The 21,020-nt window shown below is 51.6% G+C and overlaps 1 protein-coding gene and 1 long non-coding RNA gene across 3 annotated transcripts in view; one reads left to right on the forward strand and one right to left on the reverse strand.

Annotated features, from left to right (window-relative positions):
- INHBA (inhibin subunit beta A) overlaps positions 1 to 21,020 on the reverse strand; it is a 22,420-nt gene continuing 1,400 nt past the window's right edge. Inside the window, exons 2-3 of one of the 2 annotated variants that reach the window (XM_074284506.1) lie at positions 18,764 to 19,390; positions 1 to 6,075 (exon numbers count right to left, since the gene is read on the reverse strand). In XM_074284506.1, coding sequence (XP_074140607.1) covers positions 5,183 to 6,075; positions 18,764 to 19,157 — 1,287 coding nt within the window. In that variant the 5' untranslated portion in view covers positions 19,158 to 19,390 and the 3' untranslated portion in view covers positions 1 to 5,182. Of the gene's footprint in view, positions 6,076 to 18,763; positions 19,502 to 21,020 lie in introns of those variants that run through there. The other variant, XM_074284505.1, reaches the window with a different exon arrangement.
- Positions 9,982 to 21,020, forward strand: part of LOC141552081 (uncharacterized) — a 21,418-nt gene continuing 10,379 nt past the window's right edge. Inside the window, exon 1 of the long non-coding RNA XR_012485052.1 lies at positions 9,982 to 10,183. This is a non-coding gene — a long non-coding RNA (uncharacterized LOC141552081). The remainder of the gene's footprint in view (positions 10,184 to 21,020) is intronic.

Below are 21,020 nucleotides of genomic sequence, written 5' to 3' on the forward strand. Positions count from 1 at the left end.
CGATCAAGGCCAAACAGGTCTTTTTTATTTAACATAAGGCAAAGAAGCTATCAGGAGCTGATGAATATTGTCCCCTAACTGTACAAAGTAGAGATCGCATGTCTTCCAAATATCCGAACATCAGATGGAATGCCATGAAAATAAATAACTTCTACAATAAACAGATGAAAACATATCAAACTGTTATCTCTTTAAACATATTGTAAATAAAAAAAATTACCAGTCCTTCTATACAATAAATATTCAGAAACCATTGACATAGTTGAAATGCACTCATATAAATTAACAACTTAATTAGTTAAAGCACTGCTAGGGGGATGCGCAGGCCCCCCGAACCAAACAAATAGACAAAATAAAACAACAGCAACCACAGAGCACAAGCATGTTTAAACCAAACAGGCTTTAGGATATCTTGGCTTTCGGATGATGGTTCTTTTTTAAAGAAAAAATAGTTAAACCATTGTCAATATCTTGTTTTCCAAGCATTTAAATAGAAGGGGGAAATGAGGGAGGGGATGAATCCAGAAAAAAAAAAAAAACAACCAAAAACAAAAACACAATATTCACTTGAAATCTAAAAGAGCGAGCAAATGAGCAAATATAGCCCAAGCGGTGTTTGTCTCTGCCCATGGAGATGGGGACTTCTAACCATTCATTTTCTTTGACCTACACAACAGCTCCTCCAAGATACAGGGTTTAATTTAAACCCATACAACTCCCTCCCCCGGCCCTCCTGCCCACATCTTCAAGTTTTCATTCTATGTGTAGGTTTTGGGGGTGACTCATTTTTTGACATCAAAGAGGAAGGATGCCAGGAAGCCCACAGGGAGGGAGGCGTTTACAGGGAGATGGATGATTGGAATCCAAGTTCAGTACAAATTGGAACCTCAGAGGGGGTGGAGACTCCAGCTCATACCTTGCTTAAGATTATTGAGCTAAATCAAGAAGAACCCTCAGAGGCTGGCGAATGTAACCTCATTTTACAGAGGAGTAAACTGAGGCCCAGTGGAATAATAAAGTGACTTGCTCAAAGTCACACAGATAGCAATAGGACAGTCAACCTCTGAACCCAAGCATTTTGACACAAGATTTAGTTCCCTTTCCATTGCACCAAAGGAGAACAAACTCCTTTTCACCCAGGGGAATCTCTAGGGAAGAGAGTACCGGATTCAATCCTCACGGCACATCCGTACGTTACTCTTTACAGGCAAGTAAAGCGATCTCAAGTCAGTGTCTGAAAAAGGCTTGGCTATACTTTTAAGGGGGAACTGTCAAAACAGTCACAGAAAACCACCGTATCGTATCCCCTAGCAATATCTCCCTGTTTTCTTAAACAGGCATTGGATGCAAGAGTTTTCAAGGCATCAGAATGATTTCATTGGGTTCCTCCAAATTTTAGTTCCCTAAGAGAACTACACCAATAGATAGATGTATGTATATAACATATATAAAGTGGTTTGAGTTTACATACTCATCTACACATGTCGGGGTATATATATACACACTGTATGTGTGTATGTATGTATATATACATATACAGATACATATATGTGTATGTGATCTATTCATAGATATAATTCTCAGAAAGTATCCTAAGGACAACAATGAGACAGCTTCAAGAAAAACCAAGTTCAGATGGAATCAAACTGCACAAAATTAACTGGACTCATACTTAGAAACTGACTATTTAAAAAAGGTTAGCACAAGCATGGAATCTCATGTGTCCCCCCAAAAAAAATATTTAAAATGGCAGATTTCTAATTAGCCTATGGACAATCGAATTAAAATCTGTGTGTGTGTGTGTGTGTGTGTGTGTGTGTGTGTGTGTCTATTGATTGTCATCCTAGAAATGGGCATCCTGTTTCTGGATTTTATTTTTTAATTATCAAAACAAATAGGTTTTCATCTCTCTTTGCTTCCTGTTATATTATTCACCATTCCATCCCATCTTCCCTCGTCTAATAACTTCATGGATTGTCTTTAGTTCACTTAGGAGATGAGCTTTTCAGGTTAGAAACACAGAATCGGGTAGCCACTACCATTTCTCCCTTCTCTTTTCTCCACTTGGTCCCTTATAAAGGACACAGGTGCCAGCTTTGCCCAATTTCTTTTGCTGGAACCCCACCTGTTCTCCTGCAACACAAAATAGAATTGGTTTCCTTTTGCCTAATTTTAATGCCCCTCAACCACCACGGTCCATGCAGATCCTAAATCTTTCAATAGAATTTTAAGAAAATTTGGAACACTGGCAATAAATTGAATTCTCACCCTGTCTCCTGCTCGGCCTTGAAGCGGTAGAGATGCCCTAGCAAAGAGAAACGGGGAAGAGTTCAGAAGCCCTGCCTGTTTCCACCTTCTCCTCCTTTGCTACGCTGTGGCCATCCTCCCACACAGAAACATAGCCTTACCTGCCCTGCCAACAAGTGTGAGACTCTGCCAGGACAGCTGCTCTATCTATCTTTGGTACAGTTTTGTCTCTCCCCCACTGGTATTCGATACCCCCGTATGTGTATGTATGTGCCTGTGTGAGTATACATGTGTGTATCCACACCTGCCATGTATAATTATATATGTATATGAATATACATACATACCTGTATTTATATAAACATACATATATAAAGAATCCTATAGATTGACAAGGTTTGGAAAGCCTTCATATTTTACAAAATATTTTAGTGACGAATTTAATTTCTACCCAATTATTAGCAAATTGTCCCAAGATTGTTTTTTTTTTCTTTTTGCAATTTGCAAACAAGTCTGTAAAAAAAATTATATCTGTATAAAAAAAAGCACATACATGAATAACCCATAGCGATACTAGGCAAGCTAAATATTGTGGAATAAATTAAAGAAAACTTAGCTATAATCATGGACTTTGATATTTATAAAACAAAAGATTTTTTTTCTCTTTTTTTTTTTTTGCATCTCAGTTAATACAAAGAAACACAGACAGGCACACACACACACACACACACACACACACATACATACGCTCACACATACATAGAGTTTTGGCTGAAGATACAAATAAAAAATCAAGGGGTTAAACCCCTGTCCCCTTCCCCTCCCTCCTCCCCTTCTCTCCATTAACTCATTTTTCTCTTCTTACCCCAACTTTTTTTGGACAGTTTGACCACAAGAAAATTCTATAGGAATCCTTTAACCGATACCAGTGATCATTGGCTTGCAGGTTGCTAACGGCTCAGTTGTTTTCCGGGAGCCGGGACCATCCCAGCAAGTCTCTGAGAGCCCGTTTGTGACTGAAAGCTGCCATTGACCAAGGATTCTCGCTAGCAAAGCTCCCCCATTTTCACCTGTGGGGGCTGCCAGGTGGGGGTCAGCTCGGGAAAAGAGGAGCCAAGAGGAGGCACAGGATCCCAAGTGACTTTAGAGAGGGCCTTCTGGAAGAGTCACAGGCGTTTCGAGCTCAGTTTCGATATAAATGTTCAATGGATCCCCAGACAATCCAAAGAGAAAGCAAAAATAAAATCACACCCTCTTTAAAAATACTGTGTTTTGCACACAAACATTCATTATTTTAGGAACATTAAAAACGACAGCCTGAAGTTCTGAAAATATATATATGGACATGATACAATGTAGGTCTACATACACACGGGGCATGTCGACACCGGTGTGCATGTATGTTTGTGTGTACTGTGCGTGCACACGCATGTGAGTGCATATTACTTGCACACACGGAGACGGACAGGTGTGCACGCACATACACCGTTTCATGAATCTGATTTCCAACAGTGTACAACTACTGCACGTCCAGCAAGAAATGTCCCCTGTTTCCTGGCTGTACTACGGAGGAGCCAGGTCAAGCTGGAGGGTGTTCCTCGGCGCCCATTGCCATCCACCTCGCTGCCCCTTCCGCCGGAAGCCTGACCTGTCACCTCGGAATGATCACCATCACAAACAGACTGTTTAAAGGCTCACACAAATGTCTTTGGTGTACGTGTCTATTCATTTGTAAGGTACAAAATAATAATAACAATAATTAGAATTATAATAATAAAAATAGCTATTTTGTGTGCGCTAGCAGTTCTTCTATAGCTCACATTAAGTGCAGCTCTTCGCCCCCCACCCCCACCCCACCCCGAAAATACTTGTTAAATAAGGATTAGACAAGTCAAACATCATCATAGTGCAAATAGTAAACAATAAACAACAACAACAAGAACAACAACATTTACAAAAGATAGAACTGTTTGGAGCAAACAGCTTTCCTTTCAAGTATCTCTCCTTGAAGCAAAAAAAAAAAAAAAAAAAAATTAATTATGTTACTTCCAATACAAAAAAAAAAAAAAAAATATGTCTTTCTTTTTGTTCTCTCTCAGGTAAACAGTTTCAAACCAATTAGGTTGCATAGTTCTAGAATCATGAGCACCTTAACGAAATGTTACTTGGTATTTTTCCTTCCTTTGTTCTTTCATCTCTCCCACATCCTTGCCCTCTCTCTCTCTCTCTCTCTCTCTCTCTCTCAGTCTCTCTGTCTCTCTCTCTCTCTCTCTCTTTCTCTCTCTCTGCAGAAAAGGTGTCACCCCCTGCGTCCCACCTTGCCAGGCCCGCTCACGCCATGTGTGCAGACATGGCTACGGATCTCATCGTGCACGCGCCCTGGTCTGCTCGGAGATCTCCACATAGAGATGTGTATACCCTCGATACACATCTCTATGTCTATCTCCCGTAGGCGGGTGGACACCCCTGTGGCCTTGGCAAACTTGACCCCTAGCACGGTTCCGCTCCATGGCTTTCTGGATGCTCTTGGGAATGGGGGGATCCACGTTACTGACAAGTTAGGGGAGCTGACCTCAGGGCCAGTGCTGAGAGGGCGGGGGAAAGGGCCGAGGCTGCCGTGTGTCCACCACCAAAGGAGCCAGTTGGTTCTCCCTAGAAAGAAGGGAGGAGAGGGAATCCCCTCTTCTTCCTCCCCTCCACAGTCCCCAGCTCCTTCACCTGCTTCTTCCCTGCACCCGGGCTTATGAGGGTCGGCATTTTTCCTTCATATGTCTTCGGCTGATTTTATTTAAAGTTTCCCGAGAAACTCCACCCCAAAGGAGGCTCTTGTGTCTTGTAATCCATGGCCTTTCCACTGTCTCCTGTGTCTCTCCCTGTTGTCCGTCCGTCACCCCCCAGCCCCAGGGGCCCCTCCATCTAGCAGGCCGGAGAGGGCCTAGGAGCAGCCGCACTCCTCCACTATCATGTTCTGAATGTCTTTCTTGATGATGTTCTGGCCATCGTCATAGTACAGCATGGACATGGGGCGCAGCTTGGTGGGCACGCAACACGACTTGAGGTTGGAGAAGGGGCTGTGCCCCCTTATGCGGTAGTGGTTGATTACCGTGGAGTGGAAGGACAAGGAGGAGCCGGAAGTACCTGCTATGTGGCTGGGGCACTCTCCCTCGCAGTAGTTGGCGTGGTAGCCGGTGGGGGCTATGATCCAGTCGTTCCAACCGATGTCCTTGAAGCTGACAAAAAACTGTTTTTTGCAGCAGATGTTGACCTTGCCGTCGCACTCCAGGCCACGTCGGCGTCGGCGATGTGGGTGGTCCTCAGACTGGCGGGCCTGCATCATGAGGAAAGGTCTGTGGGTCTGCTCTTTCTCTTCTTCTCCTCCGGCCCCACTGTCTCCAGCTTCCTTCTTCCTCCCTTCTCCCTCCTCCTCCTTCTTCTTTTTCTTTCCCGACAGCACTAGATTGGCCCCCGTCTCCTGGCACTGGTCGCAGGAGATCCGCACGTCCAGCGAACTCTTGCCCTGGTCCAATAGGCGCTGGATGCTGCTGGAGACTGGGAAGATATGCCAGGTGCTCTTGCGGGCATCGACTGCCTTCTCGGATATCAAGAGCTCGCCCTTTTCCCCCTTGAGGCCCACCTCCTCCGCCTCATCTCCCCCATCCAAGCTGCTCTGGGACTGCTTCTGGTTCTGGTAGAGTCGGATGGTTACTTTGGTCCTGGTCCGGTTAGCCTTGGGGACTTTCAAGAAGAGCCATATTTCAGCCCGCTCCACCACCGAGAGGTCACTACCTTCTTTGGAAATCTCAAAGTGTAGCGTCTTCCTGGGAGTGCCTGGGGTGGGAAACAGCACAAGAGAAAAAGGGGGAACCGATTAGTGGAAATGTTTGCATCTATGGGAGAGCGGGATAAAGGATTTACCGTTTGAGGGATCTTGGGCAAGGAAAGGCAACCAAAGGCCACCAGAACTGGGAATCACCGGGAGTAAACAGGAGAGCGATGACCAGAAGAGAGAGAATTGGGAACCCAAGATATTTTTACAGGATGTTAAAAATATGTTTTCACATGTAACTGAGGAAAACATAAAATATTAAATAAAGGGAAAAAAAGAGACTAAAGACCCGAATCTGAGCCTGCAACTTGAGCCTTGCTGGCCCACATTGGGCAAAGTAAAGCTCCCCATCCTTAAACAACCACAGACATGCATCCAAGCACCCATGGATGTGGGATTCCACAGACACAGCTTCACGGCAAGATCGACATTTTCTGTTGCCGTCTCACTCTATCTAAACTTCTTCTCGGGGATCAAACATGGCTCTGAAATCCTGCTCCTGAAAGTACCCCCATTTTGGCCCTTGATGGATGCCTTTCATATACAAATACCCTCCTTCGTATGTAAACCGTGCTCCTGCCTGACAAGCCGTGCCCATCAGATAGAGGAGGCCATTGGAGCTCAGAGATGCCATGTTCAGATCCCTCCTCTGACACAATCTGACTGGAGACTGTGGGCCAGTCACTTAAGTCCTTAGCCAATTTTTGAGTCGTCCATCTGGACACAGGCACTTGCCACGAGAATGAAATCCCAGGTCTAGATGGATGCCGTCCTACCCCAACCCCATGCAAATAGAACCTCAGCGTAAAACCAGAACTTAGAAGAGCATCCGGATGAGGAAACCTCATGTATACATATGTTATGTTATCACATGTGGATTTGCGATGGGGATCACATTCACATGCATGGACCATTCATGAACACGTAGGCGATATGTGGTTTTAAAAGGCATCTGTACAAAGCTAGACATGTGGGACACATCTCTGCATTTACATATATAACATTCTGTACACATGGGTGCGATATGCATGTAAATAGGTGTGCCTGTGTAACAGTGTCGTACACGTGACAAACACAGGGAGTATACATGCTACCCTTGCAGTCACAGAATAGAGAATTGGGTGTCTAGGAGCAGAAATGATCATATACCGTGGAGATCTACGTTCCTAAGTGCCATCCAGGAGACTTTTTCAGGGGATCCCCAAGGTCAAAACAGTGTTCATAATTCTATGAAGCTATTTTACATTCTAATAGAGTAAATCTATTTAAATAAAATAATAAAAGAGTAAAAAAAAAGTTTTAAAAAAAGTAAAAGTAAAAATAAAAAGTGCTGGCTGGAACGCACTACAACAAAAACTCCTTGGGAGGGGTCCTGAGAAATTGTTAAGATTGTAGAAGTATTTAGAAGCACAGTGTTGGAGAACCACCCAGGGAGAATTAAGAAGACAGAGCTTGAAATTGGGAGAGAGCTCCATTCTTGCCTCCGATGTTGGCTGTAGACTCATGACTATAGGCTTAGCCTCAGTTTGCTCAAGGGTAAAAGGGCGATAAGTTGGCACTGCCCATTCCTCAGCTGTTGTAAGGGACGTGTTCGGCAAACCTCCCCCTCTATGATTCTATGACCATACATGCTATCTTTCTGTCCACCTTCAATTAGGTTCAAAATAACCTATTTCAGCAAGCATTTGGGCACTGCTTGGCACTGCATCGGGCACTAGGAAGAAGATAAAGATGAAATAAGGAACTGCCTCTACCCTCAAGGGGCTTACACTCTCGTAGGGGAGAGCAACAGATTCCCCATACGTCAACACCAAATGTTGACAAAGTTAAGAGAGAGCCATTGGCAGAGAGGGCAGGGAGGTGCCTACTGGCCTTGGAGAGAGTCTGCTAGCCACACTTCCATGCCACTGTCTAAAAACTGGAGGATCTGAGAAAAAGGTCTCAGGCAATGGTCCCTGTACCCCACTTTTGTGCCCCGTACAGCTCACAGAAGCCAGCCCCTCTCAGAGCTCATGGAACATCGGGCTGGTCTCGCCTTCTCTGCAGCAGAAGGTCCCCTATTTGTGCTGGTTTTCACTCACTTTAACACTCTTTGCACTGTATGTAATTCTGGTTGTAGGGGATCATGGGACCAGACAAAAGGAACACCCTGGTGCACCTCATGGTTTAGTTGATGGGGCAGTGGGGGGGGGGAGTCTGGGAGTAAGAGGCTGCCTCCTTGCCCCAGGGAACCACTTTCCTTAGAATAATTAATATTCCTCTCTTTTGGGGGAGGAGCATCAGGGTGTTCTTCCACAAAGTAAAGGAAGCCATGAAGGCTGAGCTCCCTGCCGTAGGATGGAGCATGAACAAAACCCCACGGGTAGACAGACTGATCGATGGACTGGTCTGCCCATGCCATGGACAGAGGAGCTTGCTAGCTGATCCCCCCAAATGCCCTCCCCCGCCCCTCCATGTGGGAATGCCAGCTCTGCCCATAACAAGCTCCCTTCTGTCTGCCCAGGCTCTGAAATCCTAACCACTGCAGGGTGTCAATGGAAAGGCCCAGAGACGGGAGCTGCTCAAACAGACCAGCCAAAGGGCACTGGCTTGCTTTGCTTTCTCTAGGAAATTGAGAGCATGAAACTGTAGCCGTGGAATCATCCCAGGATGTGAAAGTACACCTGGTTTCAGTCAGCTCATTCCCACAGACTCGCTGCTGCCTGTTCTTGAAGGGAAAGATGGGGGGAAGGGATTGGGGAGGGGGGAAGGTTGGGGGAAGGGATTGGGGAAGGAGGCTAGGGGGAAGGGAGCAGGAGATGGTCCAAGAACAAGTCTCCCCCAAAAACAGCCCGTTGGCTGACTACAAAACGTGCTCCATTCTCCCCAAGGACCTTGGCCATTCCACTCCTGAGAGATGGCTAAGGAGAGCTAGAATCCTGCATAATGCTTCTGAACCCCACCCTTCTCATTGGACCCCTGGGAATAATCATGAATCCCTAGGGCTGTTAGCTCCAGGGAGGGAGTCCCAGGTCCTCAGTAAAGGTCAGTTGTGATAGGATGGGTCAGAGGACCACATCTGGTCTTCCTTGGTCATCTGGGTACAGACCATCATGGAAGCCCGATGTCCGTTGTTTGCCGGCATCACGGGCTCAAGAGAAGTGACTGGGACCACTCAGTTTAAGGATAGTAGAGTTGGGTTTGATTCCAGGTCCACTGCCTCTCATCCCACCATCACTGCCTCCCTCAGAGTGGAGAAGGACTCCAGCGCTGCCCTACGGGGCACTGAGGCCCAGGGAAAGGAAGAGGCCCGCCCAGAGCCCCCTAAGATAGGAAGTGTGCCAAGGGAGATTTGAACCCAAGGCTTCCTCACTGCAAGCCTCATGTCAAGCTCCAATGGAAATGGGAGCTACACAACTGGACACGTGCAGATTTAGAAACCACCTATTACCATTACCTGTGCTCACCTGATCATTGTGTATTCTGGTGCCTATTTCCCAGCTATTTTCCCCCACACTCAGGGGTGTTGTAGGCCCTGAGGCTGCTGTTTGACCCCGTGCCCTTTGCCACCTGCTGCCTAGGGTAAGAGGAGATCCCAGCACCCGGCAGCTGGACTGGGAAGCAAGTGATTTGTGAGCATCATGGAAACAAGGAATATGGGAAAAGCGCTCGATCGAAAGGGGCTCAGTCTTTCCAGCTGCTGCTGCTACATGAAGGCCCCAGACCAGGAACAACTCCCTCGCCTCCCAGTGGACCCTGGTCATTTGCCCTCTCGCACTGTGTGTGGGGAGTGAGGTCCCCACTCGCCACGAGGATGCCCATTTAATCGTCAGGACAGATTGCCAGCAGCACCTTCCATGTGCTTCTCCCCCCTCCTATTTCTGACAGTTGGACTATCCCCTCCAAATATCCCCCTCCCCTGTCAGTTCTGTAGCCTGGAGTCCATTTCTGGAACTGCTTTAGAATATAATCCAGAGAATTTTCTCAGAGAAGAAAAACAGCAAACCACCACCACCACCAAGAGAGCAGGCCCCAAAGCCCCAGGGGCCTTTTCCTGAAAAACGTGGGGCCCAAAGCCCAGGAGACAGGGACCAGGGACTCCCGGCTTCCTCGTGGCTGCCTTATCTCCAGGTACCTTGCTTTTTTAAGTTTTCTACCAGCCATAATAATGGAGCGCAGATGTTTTCTGATGCTCGTGTAGAAGACAGAAGAGGAAAGTGAAAAAGGCACCAGGGAGAAAGTCAGGGGCAGCATGTGACCCCCTCCCCTGTTCCCCCGAGGGAGGTCAAGGCTAAGGAGCTTTATCTCTTGGAGCCTCAATGACCCTATCTGTAAAATGAGATGGGTGGGCCAATGCTCAGAACAGCTGAAGGGAACCTTCTAGCTGAAATCTCTGCTGCCAGGAATACAGGAACTCCATTTTGTCAGGCTTTGGTGAGAGAGAAAGAGAGAGAGAGAGAGAGAGAGAGAGAGAGAGAGAGAGAGAGAGAGAGAGAGAGAGAGAGGAGAGAGAGAGAGACAGAGAGAGAGAGAGAGAGACAGAGAGAGACAGAGACAGAGACAGAGACAGAGACACAGAGGGAGGGACAGAAACAGAGACAGAGACAGAGACGGGGGAGGGAGGGAGGGAGGGAAGGATGGAGAGGGAGAAGAGAAACAGAGAGACAGAGATGGAAGAGGGAGAGGAGCAAAAAGGGTTAGAGGGGGAAGAGAGGGAAAAAGGGAAGAGAGATATAAAGATAAAGGGAGAAAGAAAGGGAGGAAAGAGAGAGAGAGAGAGAGAGAGAGAGAGAGAGAGAGAGAGAGAGAGAGAGAGAGAGAGAGAGAGAGAGAGAGAAGCAGAAGGAGGTGAGAGGAGGAAAGGAAAGGGAAAGGGAGAGCAATATAAAGGGAGGGAGAGAGGGAGAGAGAACAGGGAGAGGGAGGAATGGAAGAAAGAGAGGAACAAAAGGGGTTAGATGGGGAAGGGAAGGAAAAAAGAGATAAGTGGAGAAGGGAGTTAGAGAGAAGGGGGAAGAGGGAGGGAGGGAGGGAAGGAGAGAGGAAGGGAGAGAAGGAGGGAGGGAGGGAGGGAGAGAGGAAGGGAGAGAAGGAAGGAGGGAGGGAGGAACCCCTTTGATATCGCTAATGTATTAAAGACAAAATGGCCCAAGCAGCCTGCTGGAGGCTCAGCAGCCCAGCAGATGCCCGCAAGCTCTCGGCCTGTATCTTTTCTCTTCCAATCCGACTCCCCATCCCACCTCTGGCAGCCTCTTTCTGGGCAGCCTCAGCACGGCCTTTCCGGGCCCAGAAGCCCAAGTCGGGCCTGAGCACACTCAGGTGGGAGGGAGGAAGGGGGAATATTTCTACTCCAGGTCCCTCCTCTCCCTCCTTCTCCCCCCTCCCTTTCCTCCCCTTTCTCTCCCTCCTTCTCCTCCTCCTCCCCCTTCTCTCCCTCCTCCCCCTCCCCGCTCCTTTCCCTCCTCCTCCCCCTTTCTCCCTCCTCCTCCTGCTCTCCCCTGCGTGTGTGGGGAGGGCCCTGAGAGCAGCGAGCTGGGCCTGCGCTGGCCGGGCCTCCCTTCAGGTGCCCACTCTCCCTCAGCTCCCTGTCCTCACTACTTTTGCTATTTTTTCCTGGCCCCGGCTGCTCTGGAAGGCGGGCCGTCCTCCTTCCTCCGAGCCTGCTCTGCTCATCTCTGCCACCGACTGAGTCACTAGCAGGGAGACCCACGCAGGGGAGGGGGGGAGGGGAGCTGGCTGCCGCTTTGGGCGTTCTCAAGGAAGGAAGTCAGCCCGGGGCCTAGGCCGGGTGCCCACTCAAGGGCTAAAGGGGGTCCGGGAGGGAGACTGAGGAGGAAAGGGGGGGAGGGGCGGGGGGGCCCTAATGGCCAGCCTCCCCCCCATCACTGCAGTTGAGGGAGGCAGAGTTAGAGAGAGGCCGCTGCCCAGTTACTGAATGAATCCCCCAGCACATGCACCAGGGTCCCACCCCCTTTTCTGGCTCCTGGCACCTGGAGAGACCTTCCTGGGGTCACGGAGGCAGGACTTGAACCCAGAGCTTTGAGCTTCTAGGGCAGCTCTCCAGCTTAAATCCCCTGCTGCCTAAAGAGAAGGAAGGAGAATGCAGACAAGCCACCTGACTGCTTCCATGCCCCTGGGGGCAAAGCGCTTTCTAAGCCTACAAAGCACTGATTTTTTTTTTTTTTTTTAATGCCTCCCTGGCAGCTCCCCACTCAGATATAATCTTGGCTTCTAGATTGAGAGGCTACAAGGGCCCTGAGAAATTCTCCAAATGAGGGAACTCGGTTCTAAGAAGTGACTTCCTCACGTGGGTCCCACAGTTTGTGGGAATCGTGAAGAAGAAGAAGAATATACTACATTATATTATACTATAATAATAATAACTAGCATTTGCATAGGCGCTTAAGCCTGTTCATCCCACTAGAGGCTCACAACTCAAGGAGGTAGATGGTGGTGTTATTATTCCCATTTTACAGATGGAGAAACTGAGGCAGAGAGGCTCGGAGACTTGCCTCTGCTCACATGGGCCCTAACCTATCCGCTTCCCTGTTGTGCCACAGAGGTCCACTCAAAAAATCATAAAGTTAATAATAGAAAATGAGAGCAAGATAATCATCATAATAAACAATTATTTTATCCAAGTGTGTGACAGTCTGCCAAACATTAAGCATAAAATAACACAAGCAGAATAGCAACCAGTTCCAGGACCTTTTCCATCTGAAATCCATTGAGAAAAAACGATACAATGAGCCGTGGGAATCACAGGAGCAGAGACTGGGGGGTGTGCTGAGGGGCCAAAGGCTTTGGAGTTAGGGTCCCTTGAGCTCAGCCCTTCCTCAGTGGGGCTGGCTCAAGTCCCTTTGGGTCTCAGCATGATTCTCAAATGCTCAATGGCTCCCAAGCACATCCCGAAGGCCCTAAACTTTGGGGGAGCTGACCCCACTTGTCAGTGTAGGGAATCTCCACACTGGGAGAAACTTCCAGGATAAAATCCCAGTCAGGCCAAGAACTGACAGCAGCAGGGGTGACCGCCAGCCGGCACATGTTTGCAAAGGGCTTTAAATCCTTGTTCTTTGACCCTTGTGATGCTATAACTGGGACAAGGGGAGAAAAGCTACCTGCCTTCCTTCACCATTGTAGCTCTTGAGTTTATAGAGCAGTGGTCCTCAAACGTTTGAAATAGGAGGCCAGTTCCCTGTCCCTCAGACTGTGGAGGGCCGGACTAGAGTAAAAACAAAAGCTCACCCTCTGTCTCTGCCCCTCAGCCCATTTGCCATAACCCAGCAGGGCCACATAAACATCTGAGAACCCCTGTTCTAGAGTAACTAGGGGGTTCCTGGGTTCTTGCCATTTATATAGAGGATTTAAACTCATGTGGAAGAGAGAAGGAAAATCAAAGAGAGTCCTCTCCCACGGGCATCTAAGCTTTTAAATTTCCCTCCTGGGGCCCCCAGTTAGTGAGTAGTTATACCAGGGGCCACAAAATTGCCATTTACAGACTGTGATCCTTTCACTGAGCCACCTGGAACCCTGAGGTCCCTCACAAGGTGGGCCTGCAAATCCCCGCCAAGAAGACCAGGATAGGGGCCCCTGCAAAGGCTTATTGATCCTGCAAACTTTAGCCCTTGTTCCTTCCTAGAAAGACTGAGATTCTCCGAGATCTGGGTTTGAATATTGATAGAGAGAAGGGAAATGATAGGCGAGGCAGGAGGAAGTGCCCTCCCCGTCCCCAACTCCTAGCCAGAGGAATTCCTAACTAACAAGCTAATCTTCCTTTGTGGCTTCCTCAAATGCTGCAATCTGAGACTTTCCCAAAGCAGCTCCTATTGAAGATAGGTCAGTTGGGAGGGCTTTTGTCTCTGGGATGGGAAGTGCTCGGAATCGGGACGCAGCCCTGGCCCCGGAGGCCCCAAACGCACCAGGGACGCCACCTGTCACTGGCAAACACCGTTTTCCAAGGAAGTTGCTAGAAAGGCATGGCACCCGTCTTCCCAAAGGCACAGAGGCACAGCGTGGTTATGCACATTATACACAAACACACATCTCTCATTTATCTGTCCATCCATCTATCCATCCATCCATCATCTATCTATCTATCTATCTATCTATCTATCTATCTATCTATCTATCTATCTATCTATCCATCCATCCATCATCTATCTATCTATCTGGTTATCTGTTTGTCTATCCATCTATCTGTGTGTCTATCATTATCTGTCTATATTCTATCTATCCTGTCTATCTATCTATCTATCTACTATCTATCTATCTACTATCTATCTATCTGTCTGTCTGTCTGTCTGACTGTCTTATTGGTTAGCTATCTTTTCTATCCTTTCTATCCTGAGAGTCACGGCTCCATTTCTGATCCTACTTTTCTTCCCCTTTCTCTGTTCTAAGGAGTTCGGGCTCCCACTCTTCCCGGACTTCCCCAAGGACTATCCCACCAGTCGGCCAGTGTCGGAGGCGCTGTCACTGGCCATGGGGTACCCCGGGGCGCCGCCAGTTACTGAAGAGGTGCGATGGGGGGAGGTGCCATGCTAGAAATGATAGTAGCTCCAAACAATGAACCCAGACCAAGCTCCCACAAGCTGCTAAATAAATCCCTTTGCATATGCATGGGCACAGCTCACACTCACACACACATACATACTCACACACACTCACACTCACACACGCACTCACACACACACACTCACGCACACACTCACACTCACACACACATACATTCACACACACTCACACTCACACACACACACACTTACACACACACACTCACACACACACACTCACACTCACTCACACATACTCACACACACACACACACACTTACATACACACACTCACATATACACACACTCACACACACTCACACACACTTACACACACTCACACTCACACTCACACTCACACTCACACTCACACTCACACTCACACTCACTGCCCTTTAGAGTCATTTACAATTGTTTATGACACTTGGGAAACTGCTGGGACCTGCCGGGGAATCTGCAGCCAGCCAGGAAAGGGAGGCGGCTATTTCGGGGCAAGCCGGTGCCTTTGACCACCAGGTCCCGCTTCTCGGCTTCTCCGCTTGCTTTGCTTTCCCACAGACCTGGTCATTCCCGAGCCTCCCTCCTCCCCCTCCTCGTCCTCCTCCCTCTCCTCCCCCTCCTCGCCCTCCTCCCCCTCCTCGCCCTCCTCCCCACGGCCTGTCGGGCCCCTGCGTGGCGGGGACCAAACCCAGGGTGTCTCGCTCCCCTTCTTGGTGGTGCCGGGCTGGGGCTGGAGTTGCAGCCTTCCGCTGTACCGAGGCCCCCATTTGGAGGGGGGGGGCACAAGTCCTGGCCCGAACCTCAGCCCCCGGCCCATCTGGCCGGGAGACTCCGGGGCTCGGAGGCCAAGTTGCTAAGGAGCCCGATGCGAAAAGTCTTTGCGCGGCGCCCTCTTGTGGCCCGTCCCCCGTGCTAGGGCCCGACCCCCTCCGCGCGGCGGCCCCTCCGGCGGCAGCATCCCCACGGCCCGCGCTCCCGCTGCCGGCCCGGCCCGGTCCCCAGCGGAGGCTGGCTCTCTAGGGAAGGAATCAATCAGAGGCCCGAACCTCCCCCAATCCCTGGGCAAACAATCCCCCCAGGCCCCAGGCTCGCAGGGACCTCCTCCTGCAGCTTTCCCCGCACTTTCTCCAGCCCCGAGGTTTCAGATTTCTCCTCGGCTTCCTGGTTATCTCTCCCCTCCTCCTCCCTCCCTGCTCTGCCTGGGGCTGCTCGGAGCGGGGCACCTAGCTGGCTGCTAGCAAGGCTGCCAGCCTCAGCCTCTGGCCTGGCCACGGTCCCAAAGCTCAACAGCTCCCTGAGGAAGAAGCTCCCTTCTTAATAAAACAGCCCATCCCCCGTCTCCCCCCCCCCCCCCAGCAACGTTGGCAAAACTAGAAGAGCCACCTGCCAGGCTGAGTGACGCTGCCCCCCCTTCCCTTTCCCTCTCTCTACCTGCTCTCTGAAACAGGGCAATCCCAGGAGGCCATCTCGGAGGTGGAGGGAAGGACCCAGCCAACTGGAGAGCTCCCCAAGCTCCAGATCGAACTCTGGGTTGGTCAGTAAGGGGACAACATTTTTATTTTCCTGAATGGAAGACCTGGGGATGGAGGGCGGCAGCAGCCCAGTTGTCCCTCTCCTGCTTTTAAAATCCAGGATTGGAGAGAAAGCCCTCCACCTGCCAAAAATGACATGGGGGCTTCCGAGTCCTGCCCATGGCACCCCCTGCCCTCACTGGGCCCCAGGGGGCACATGACAAAGAACTGGGCAAGCATTCCCCCGCCTCAGACTTGCATTACAGAAAAGATTTTAGCAAGGAAGACCTGACCGGGCCTGGAGGTCCTGAAGGACGATACTTGGGTGACACTATTCAGTAAGCCTCTTCTGCTTAAAGATTTTCTACTCTGGGATCATCAGCTCACGGGGCCGCAGGTCCTGGCCAATCCCCTGTCTCAGGGCGGAGGGGTTCCTGACCTAGGTCAGATGGACCCCTTTGCTCGCCTGGCAAAACCAGCAGTGTTCCCAAATATATAAAATCTATAGGAGGGCAAAGGAAACCAATGATGTTGAAATACAGTTAACAAAGTTAAAAAAAAAAAAAAAAAAAAAGTTCTCGGAGCTCAGGTTAAGAACTCCTCCTGTGGAGCACACTTCCTTCTTTGGTGGTAAAGTTTACCCTATTGGAAGATGATGAAATGCTCTTATTCTTATAGGGGGAGGACGGCTCCAAAGAAAACCCCCAATCTTTGCCACAGGCAAAGCCCCACTCATCCTGCTTCCCCATCTTCCCACCAAGAAGGGGAGGGCTTCCGATCGCGAGGGTCCACTCTAGACAATGGGGGATTCATTTAACTCCTTACTAGTAGATGCTCTGGTTCCCTCAGAGTAACTGCTTAGCAGGTAGTAAAGGCAAGGCCTGCCGGGAATCGGAGAGGAGAGCAGTCTTGCTTTTATTTTGGAAAGGAAGAGGCAGAAGAGGGAAGGGAGGCCCAAAGGGGCAAGGATGTCCCTGCTGATGTCCCAGCCAGAGAGCCGCTCCAGGAGCTGCAAGGCTCTGGCTCAGGTTAGATGCTAGCAGCCCCTCTGGGGGCTAAAGAGCAAGCTGAATGGTCAGCGGGCTGGTGGTCCTGTGGCACCCGGGCTAAAGCCAATGCTGAGAAGGTACAGGAGGCAGAGGCAGGTGCCATAGCAGCCACAGAAAAGTGCCCACCACGTTTGGGTGCCAAGGGCCCTGGCCGGCAGCGACATGGCTTAGGAGGATGTACACTGGTCCTGGCCCCCAGACTCACTAGGTAGAAAGGAATTGTGGGAGTCCCTAGCCCCCCAAGGCTGGAGGGAGTCAGCACGAGGGAATGCGGGATGCTGGCCCGGCCTGCCCGAGGGCAGCGGGAAGCCGGCTGGCAGGGGGACCGGGCACTTCCTGACCTGGCACTTCTTCCTTGCAAAAGGACCTCGGAGCCAACAGGTTTTCGGGGCCGCAGAGTCTTAAGTCTGGCCCGGATCGCGGTGCCCCTTTGCCGACCCAGGCTCCACGCCGCAGCGGGGCCGGCGGCCCGGGGTGGGGAAAAGCCCTGGGTCTGGTGGGCTCCCTCTCTGGATGGGCTCGGCCCCCTTCGGGCAAGCGGGCATCGGGGAGCCCCCGCGCGCCCCGCCAGAGCGCTGCCTCTCGGGAACGAGGGCCCGAAGGCTTCTGGGGCGGCCAGCAAGCTTGCATTCCTTGGCAGGGGGCGGCCTCTCCGAAACTGCCCCAGAACAAGCCTCCTTTTTCCCGGCTTTCTTTTTTTGGTTCAGAGGGCAAAAGTCAGTGTTACAAATGTTACCCATGTGAATGCCAGCTCAGAGGGAGCAAGTGCGCCTGCCCCAGTCCTCCCGGCTAACGCCCAGGGTGCGTGTGCTCCCGGGGCCGCTGCGGAGCGATCCGCTCGGAGCGCCCGCCGTCTGGCCCTGCGGCCTCTGCCCGGCCGGCCCGCTCCGTCTGGCTGCGGCCGGCCCGCGGCATCCCGGCTCCGGCGCCTTCCCACCGGCCGGCCGGCCGCACCTCCGCTCTCAGACACTTCTCTCCCTCTCCCCCCCGCCCCCGCCCCAGGCGGAAAACAAAAATAACCCCGGGAGGACGCGGGGGCCGGAGTTCGGGGCCCCGCGGCGCGGCCCGGGCGGGCCGCCACCCCGCTCCCCCCCGACCGACCGACAAGCGGGAACGAGCGGTCGCGGCTCCCCGCTGCTCCGGGCACCCACCGCCACAGGAAGCCCGGCCGACTCTGGGCTCGGCTCCCGGGCATCCTCCCGCCGCCCTCCCCCGCCTCCCGCCCCCGTCGGGGTTGGCCGAGCCGGGCAGTGCGAGCGCGCGTTTCCGCCTCGGCTCCGGGAGCGGTCCCAGCGAGGCAGCCCCCGGGCCGGCCAGCTCCGTGCCCGGGCTGCCCACCGCCGCCGCCGGGAGCGCTCGATGATGCTGCGCCCAGGCCGCTCGCCCCTGCCCGTGTGCCCAGGCGCCGCCAAGGGCACGGGCGGCTCCGGGCCGGAGCCGCTGGCCCGAGCCGTGCCCGGCCAAGGCGCTCGGTCCCGGGCCGCCTCTCCCCGGCCGGCCGCCCCTGGCAGCCCGCCTCCCCGGGCGGCCCGGGAGCGCCGGAGCGAGTGCGGCGCGGCGCGGGTGGGGAGCCGCGGGGGCGCAGCGGCGGGCACCCACCTGACTCGGCGAAGGTGATGATCTCGGAGGTCTGCTCCAGGAGCTCATTCATCTCGGCCCGGCGCCCGATGTCGTCCTCGATCTCCACGTAGCCGTTCTCGCCCACCTTGCCGACGTGCAGCTTTTTGATGGCATTGAGCAGGGCCGCCTTGGGCACCGGCTGGGTGACGTCGGGTCGCTTCTTCAAGTGCAGCATGTTCAGGATGTGCTTCTTGACGGCTTCCACCATCTCGGGCTGCGAGCTGGGCACCTCCTTGGGCAGGCTGCTGAGGGCACAGGACGGGCACTCCGGGACGGGGCCGGGGCTGGCGCCCTCCGAGCCCGGCGTGGGGGAGCTCCTGACTCGGATCCAGCAGAGCGCCAAAAGGAAGCCTCTCAGCGAGAGCCCAGGCATGCTGGCCGCCCGAGCTGGGGGGCTACGCTGCTTTTAAAAGCCCGGGGAGCTGACCCCCTCCCTCCGGCAGCCAGTGGGCCTGGGGTTGCTCGCTTCGCTCGCTCGCTCGCTCGCTTGCTCTCTCTCTCGCTCTCTCTCTCTCCTCCGCGCGCTCGCTCTCTCTCTCTTTCTCTCCCCCTCTCTCTCCTTCTCTCTTTCTCTCTCGCTCTTTTTCCTTCTCTTCAGCAAATTCTCTGGAACAAGAACAAAAAGTTTTCTGTGAAGTTTGGTTTGTAGGTCCCTTCCCTCTCCGAGTGCAGTAAGTGCTGGACGACTGTGGCTGTCAGGGAGGAGAGTTCTGACTGTCTCAGGTTCTGACTGTCTCAGAGTAGGATAGAGGGAGAGAGAGAGGGAGAGAGAGGAGAGGGAGAGAGAGAGAGAGAGAGAGAGAGGGAGAGAGGGAGGAGAGCGAGAGAAGGGGGGAGAGACACACAGAGACAGAGGGGGAGAGAGGGAGGGAGGAGGGAAGGAGAGAGAGAGAGGAGAGAGAGAGAGAGAGAGAGAGAGAGAGAGAGAGAGAGAGAGAGAGAGAGAGAGAGAGAGAGAGAGAAGAGAGAGGAGGAGGAGGAAAAGGGGGAGAGAGAGAGGGAGAGGGAGAGAGAGAGAGAGAGAGAGAGAGAGAGAGAGAGAGAGAGAGAGAGAGAGAGACGAGAGAGAGAGAGAGAGAGAGATGAGAACGATCGACGGATTGGCCTGAAGTGAGTGATGTGAATGAGAGAGGGAGGGAGTTTTGTCTGTGAGTAAAGGCTATGTATGAGTAGGGAGGGGGAGGAACAGCCCAGATTCTGACAGGCTGCCTTCCTTATGATCCTTGCTCCCTAACGCACACCTCTCTTCAAATACCACCAATCTCATAATCTAGGTAGGTATGTATAGAGAGAGGTTACTCTCCCTCTTATAAAGGGAGGGGGGAATCTTGCTCCGAGTGCCCTCCCTTTTCTCTCTTCTACCTCTCCCTCCTGATTTTATTTTTTTTCCTAATTAAAAAAAAAAAGTTTAAAGAAGCAAAACCAACTGCATTGGAGGAGGGAGGAAACTATCCCCTTGTTAAGCCTTGGACAGTCACCTGGCTCTGAAGGTGAGAGCGTTGCGACCAAATGACGGATGGAAGCCTCCATGGGGGAAGTGGGGAGCTAGGGCATGGGGGAGGGGGAAGGGAGCCGGACCCGGAATGCAGCTGAAAGGATGGTGTTCCTCTCCCCTATTCATTCACATTTAAATGTCCAAGGTTAGCCACACTGGCAAGGGATCTGAAGGCGACAGAGGAACAATACTTTTGTTTGGGGGTCAGAATATAGTCCGCATTTCTCAACTACAAAATGCAGCTGGATATTGAGAGCCAGAGACAGACTCAGAGAGACACAGAGAGGCAGAGATTGAGGGAGAGAGAGAGCGGAGAGAGAGGAGGCTAGAGTGGGAAGAATATCTGAATGTGACATGTACAGGACTGCCTACTGTTTGGATCTCTCTTCCCCAGCATATTCTCTCTCTCTCTCTCTCTCTCTCTCTCTCTCTCTCTCTCTCTCTCTCTCTCTCTCTCTCTCTCTCTCTCTCTCTCTCTCTCTCTCTCTCACACACACACACACACACACACACACACACACACACACACACGCAGCTTACTGCTTCCTTCACAGATCCAACTCTCCCTCACTTTATTTTCTGCACCCTGAGCACTCTGGTGCCTGACTGATCAGTTCTGTTGTAGGAAAACCAATCTAGGAGGTAAATTGTGGGATGGTTTACTTCATCATGTGACTACCCTTGAACTTGGACCCCTCTGTCTCCCAGCTCTTTAATGAATCCTATCTTTTAGTGTGTTTC

Source organism: Sminthopsis crassicaudata, chromosome 1 (genome assembly GCF_048593235.1).
Source record: "Sminthopsis crassicaudata isolate SCR6 chromosome 1, ASM4859323v1, whole genome shotgun sequence".
In the NCBI taxonomy this organism is placed as follows: domain Eukaryota; kingdom Metazoa; phylum Chordata; class Mammalia; order Dasyuromorphia; family Dasyuridae; genus Sminthopsis; species Sminthopsis crassicaudata.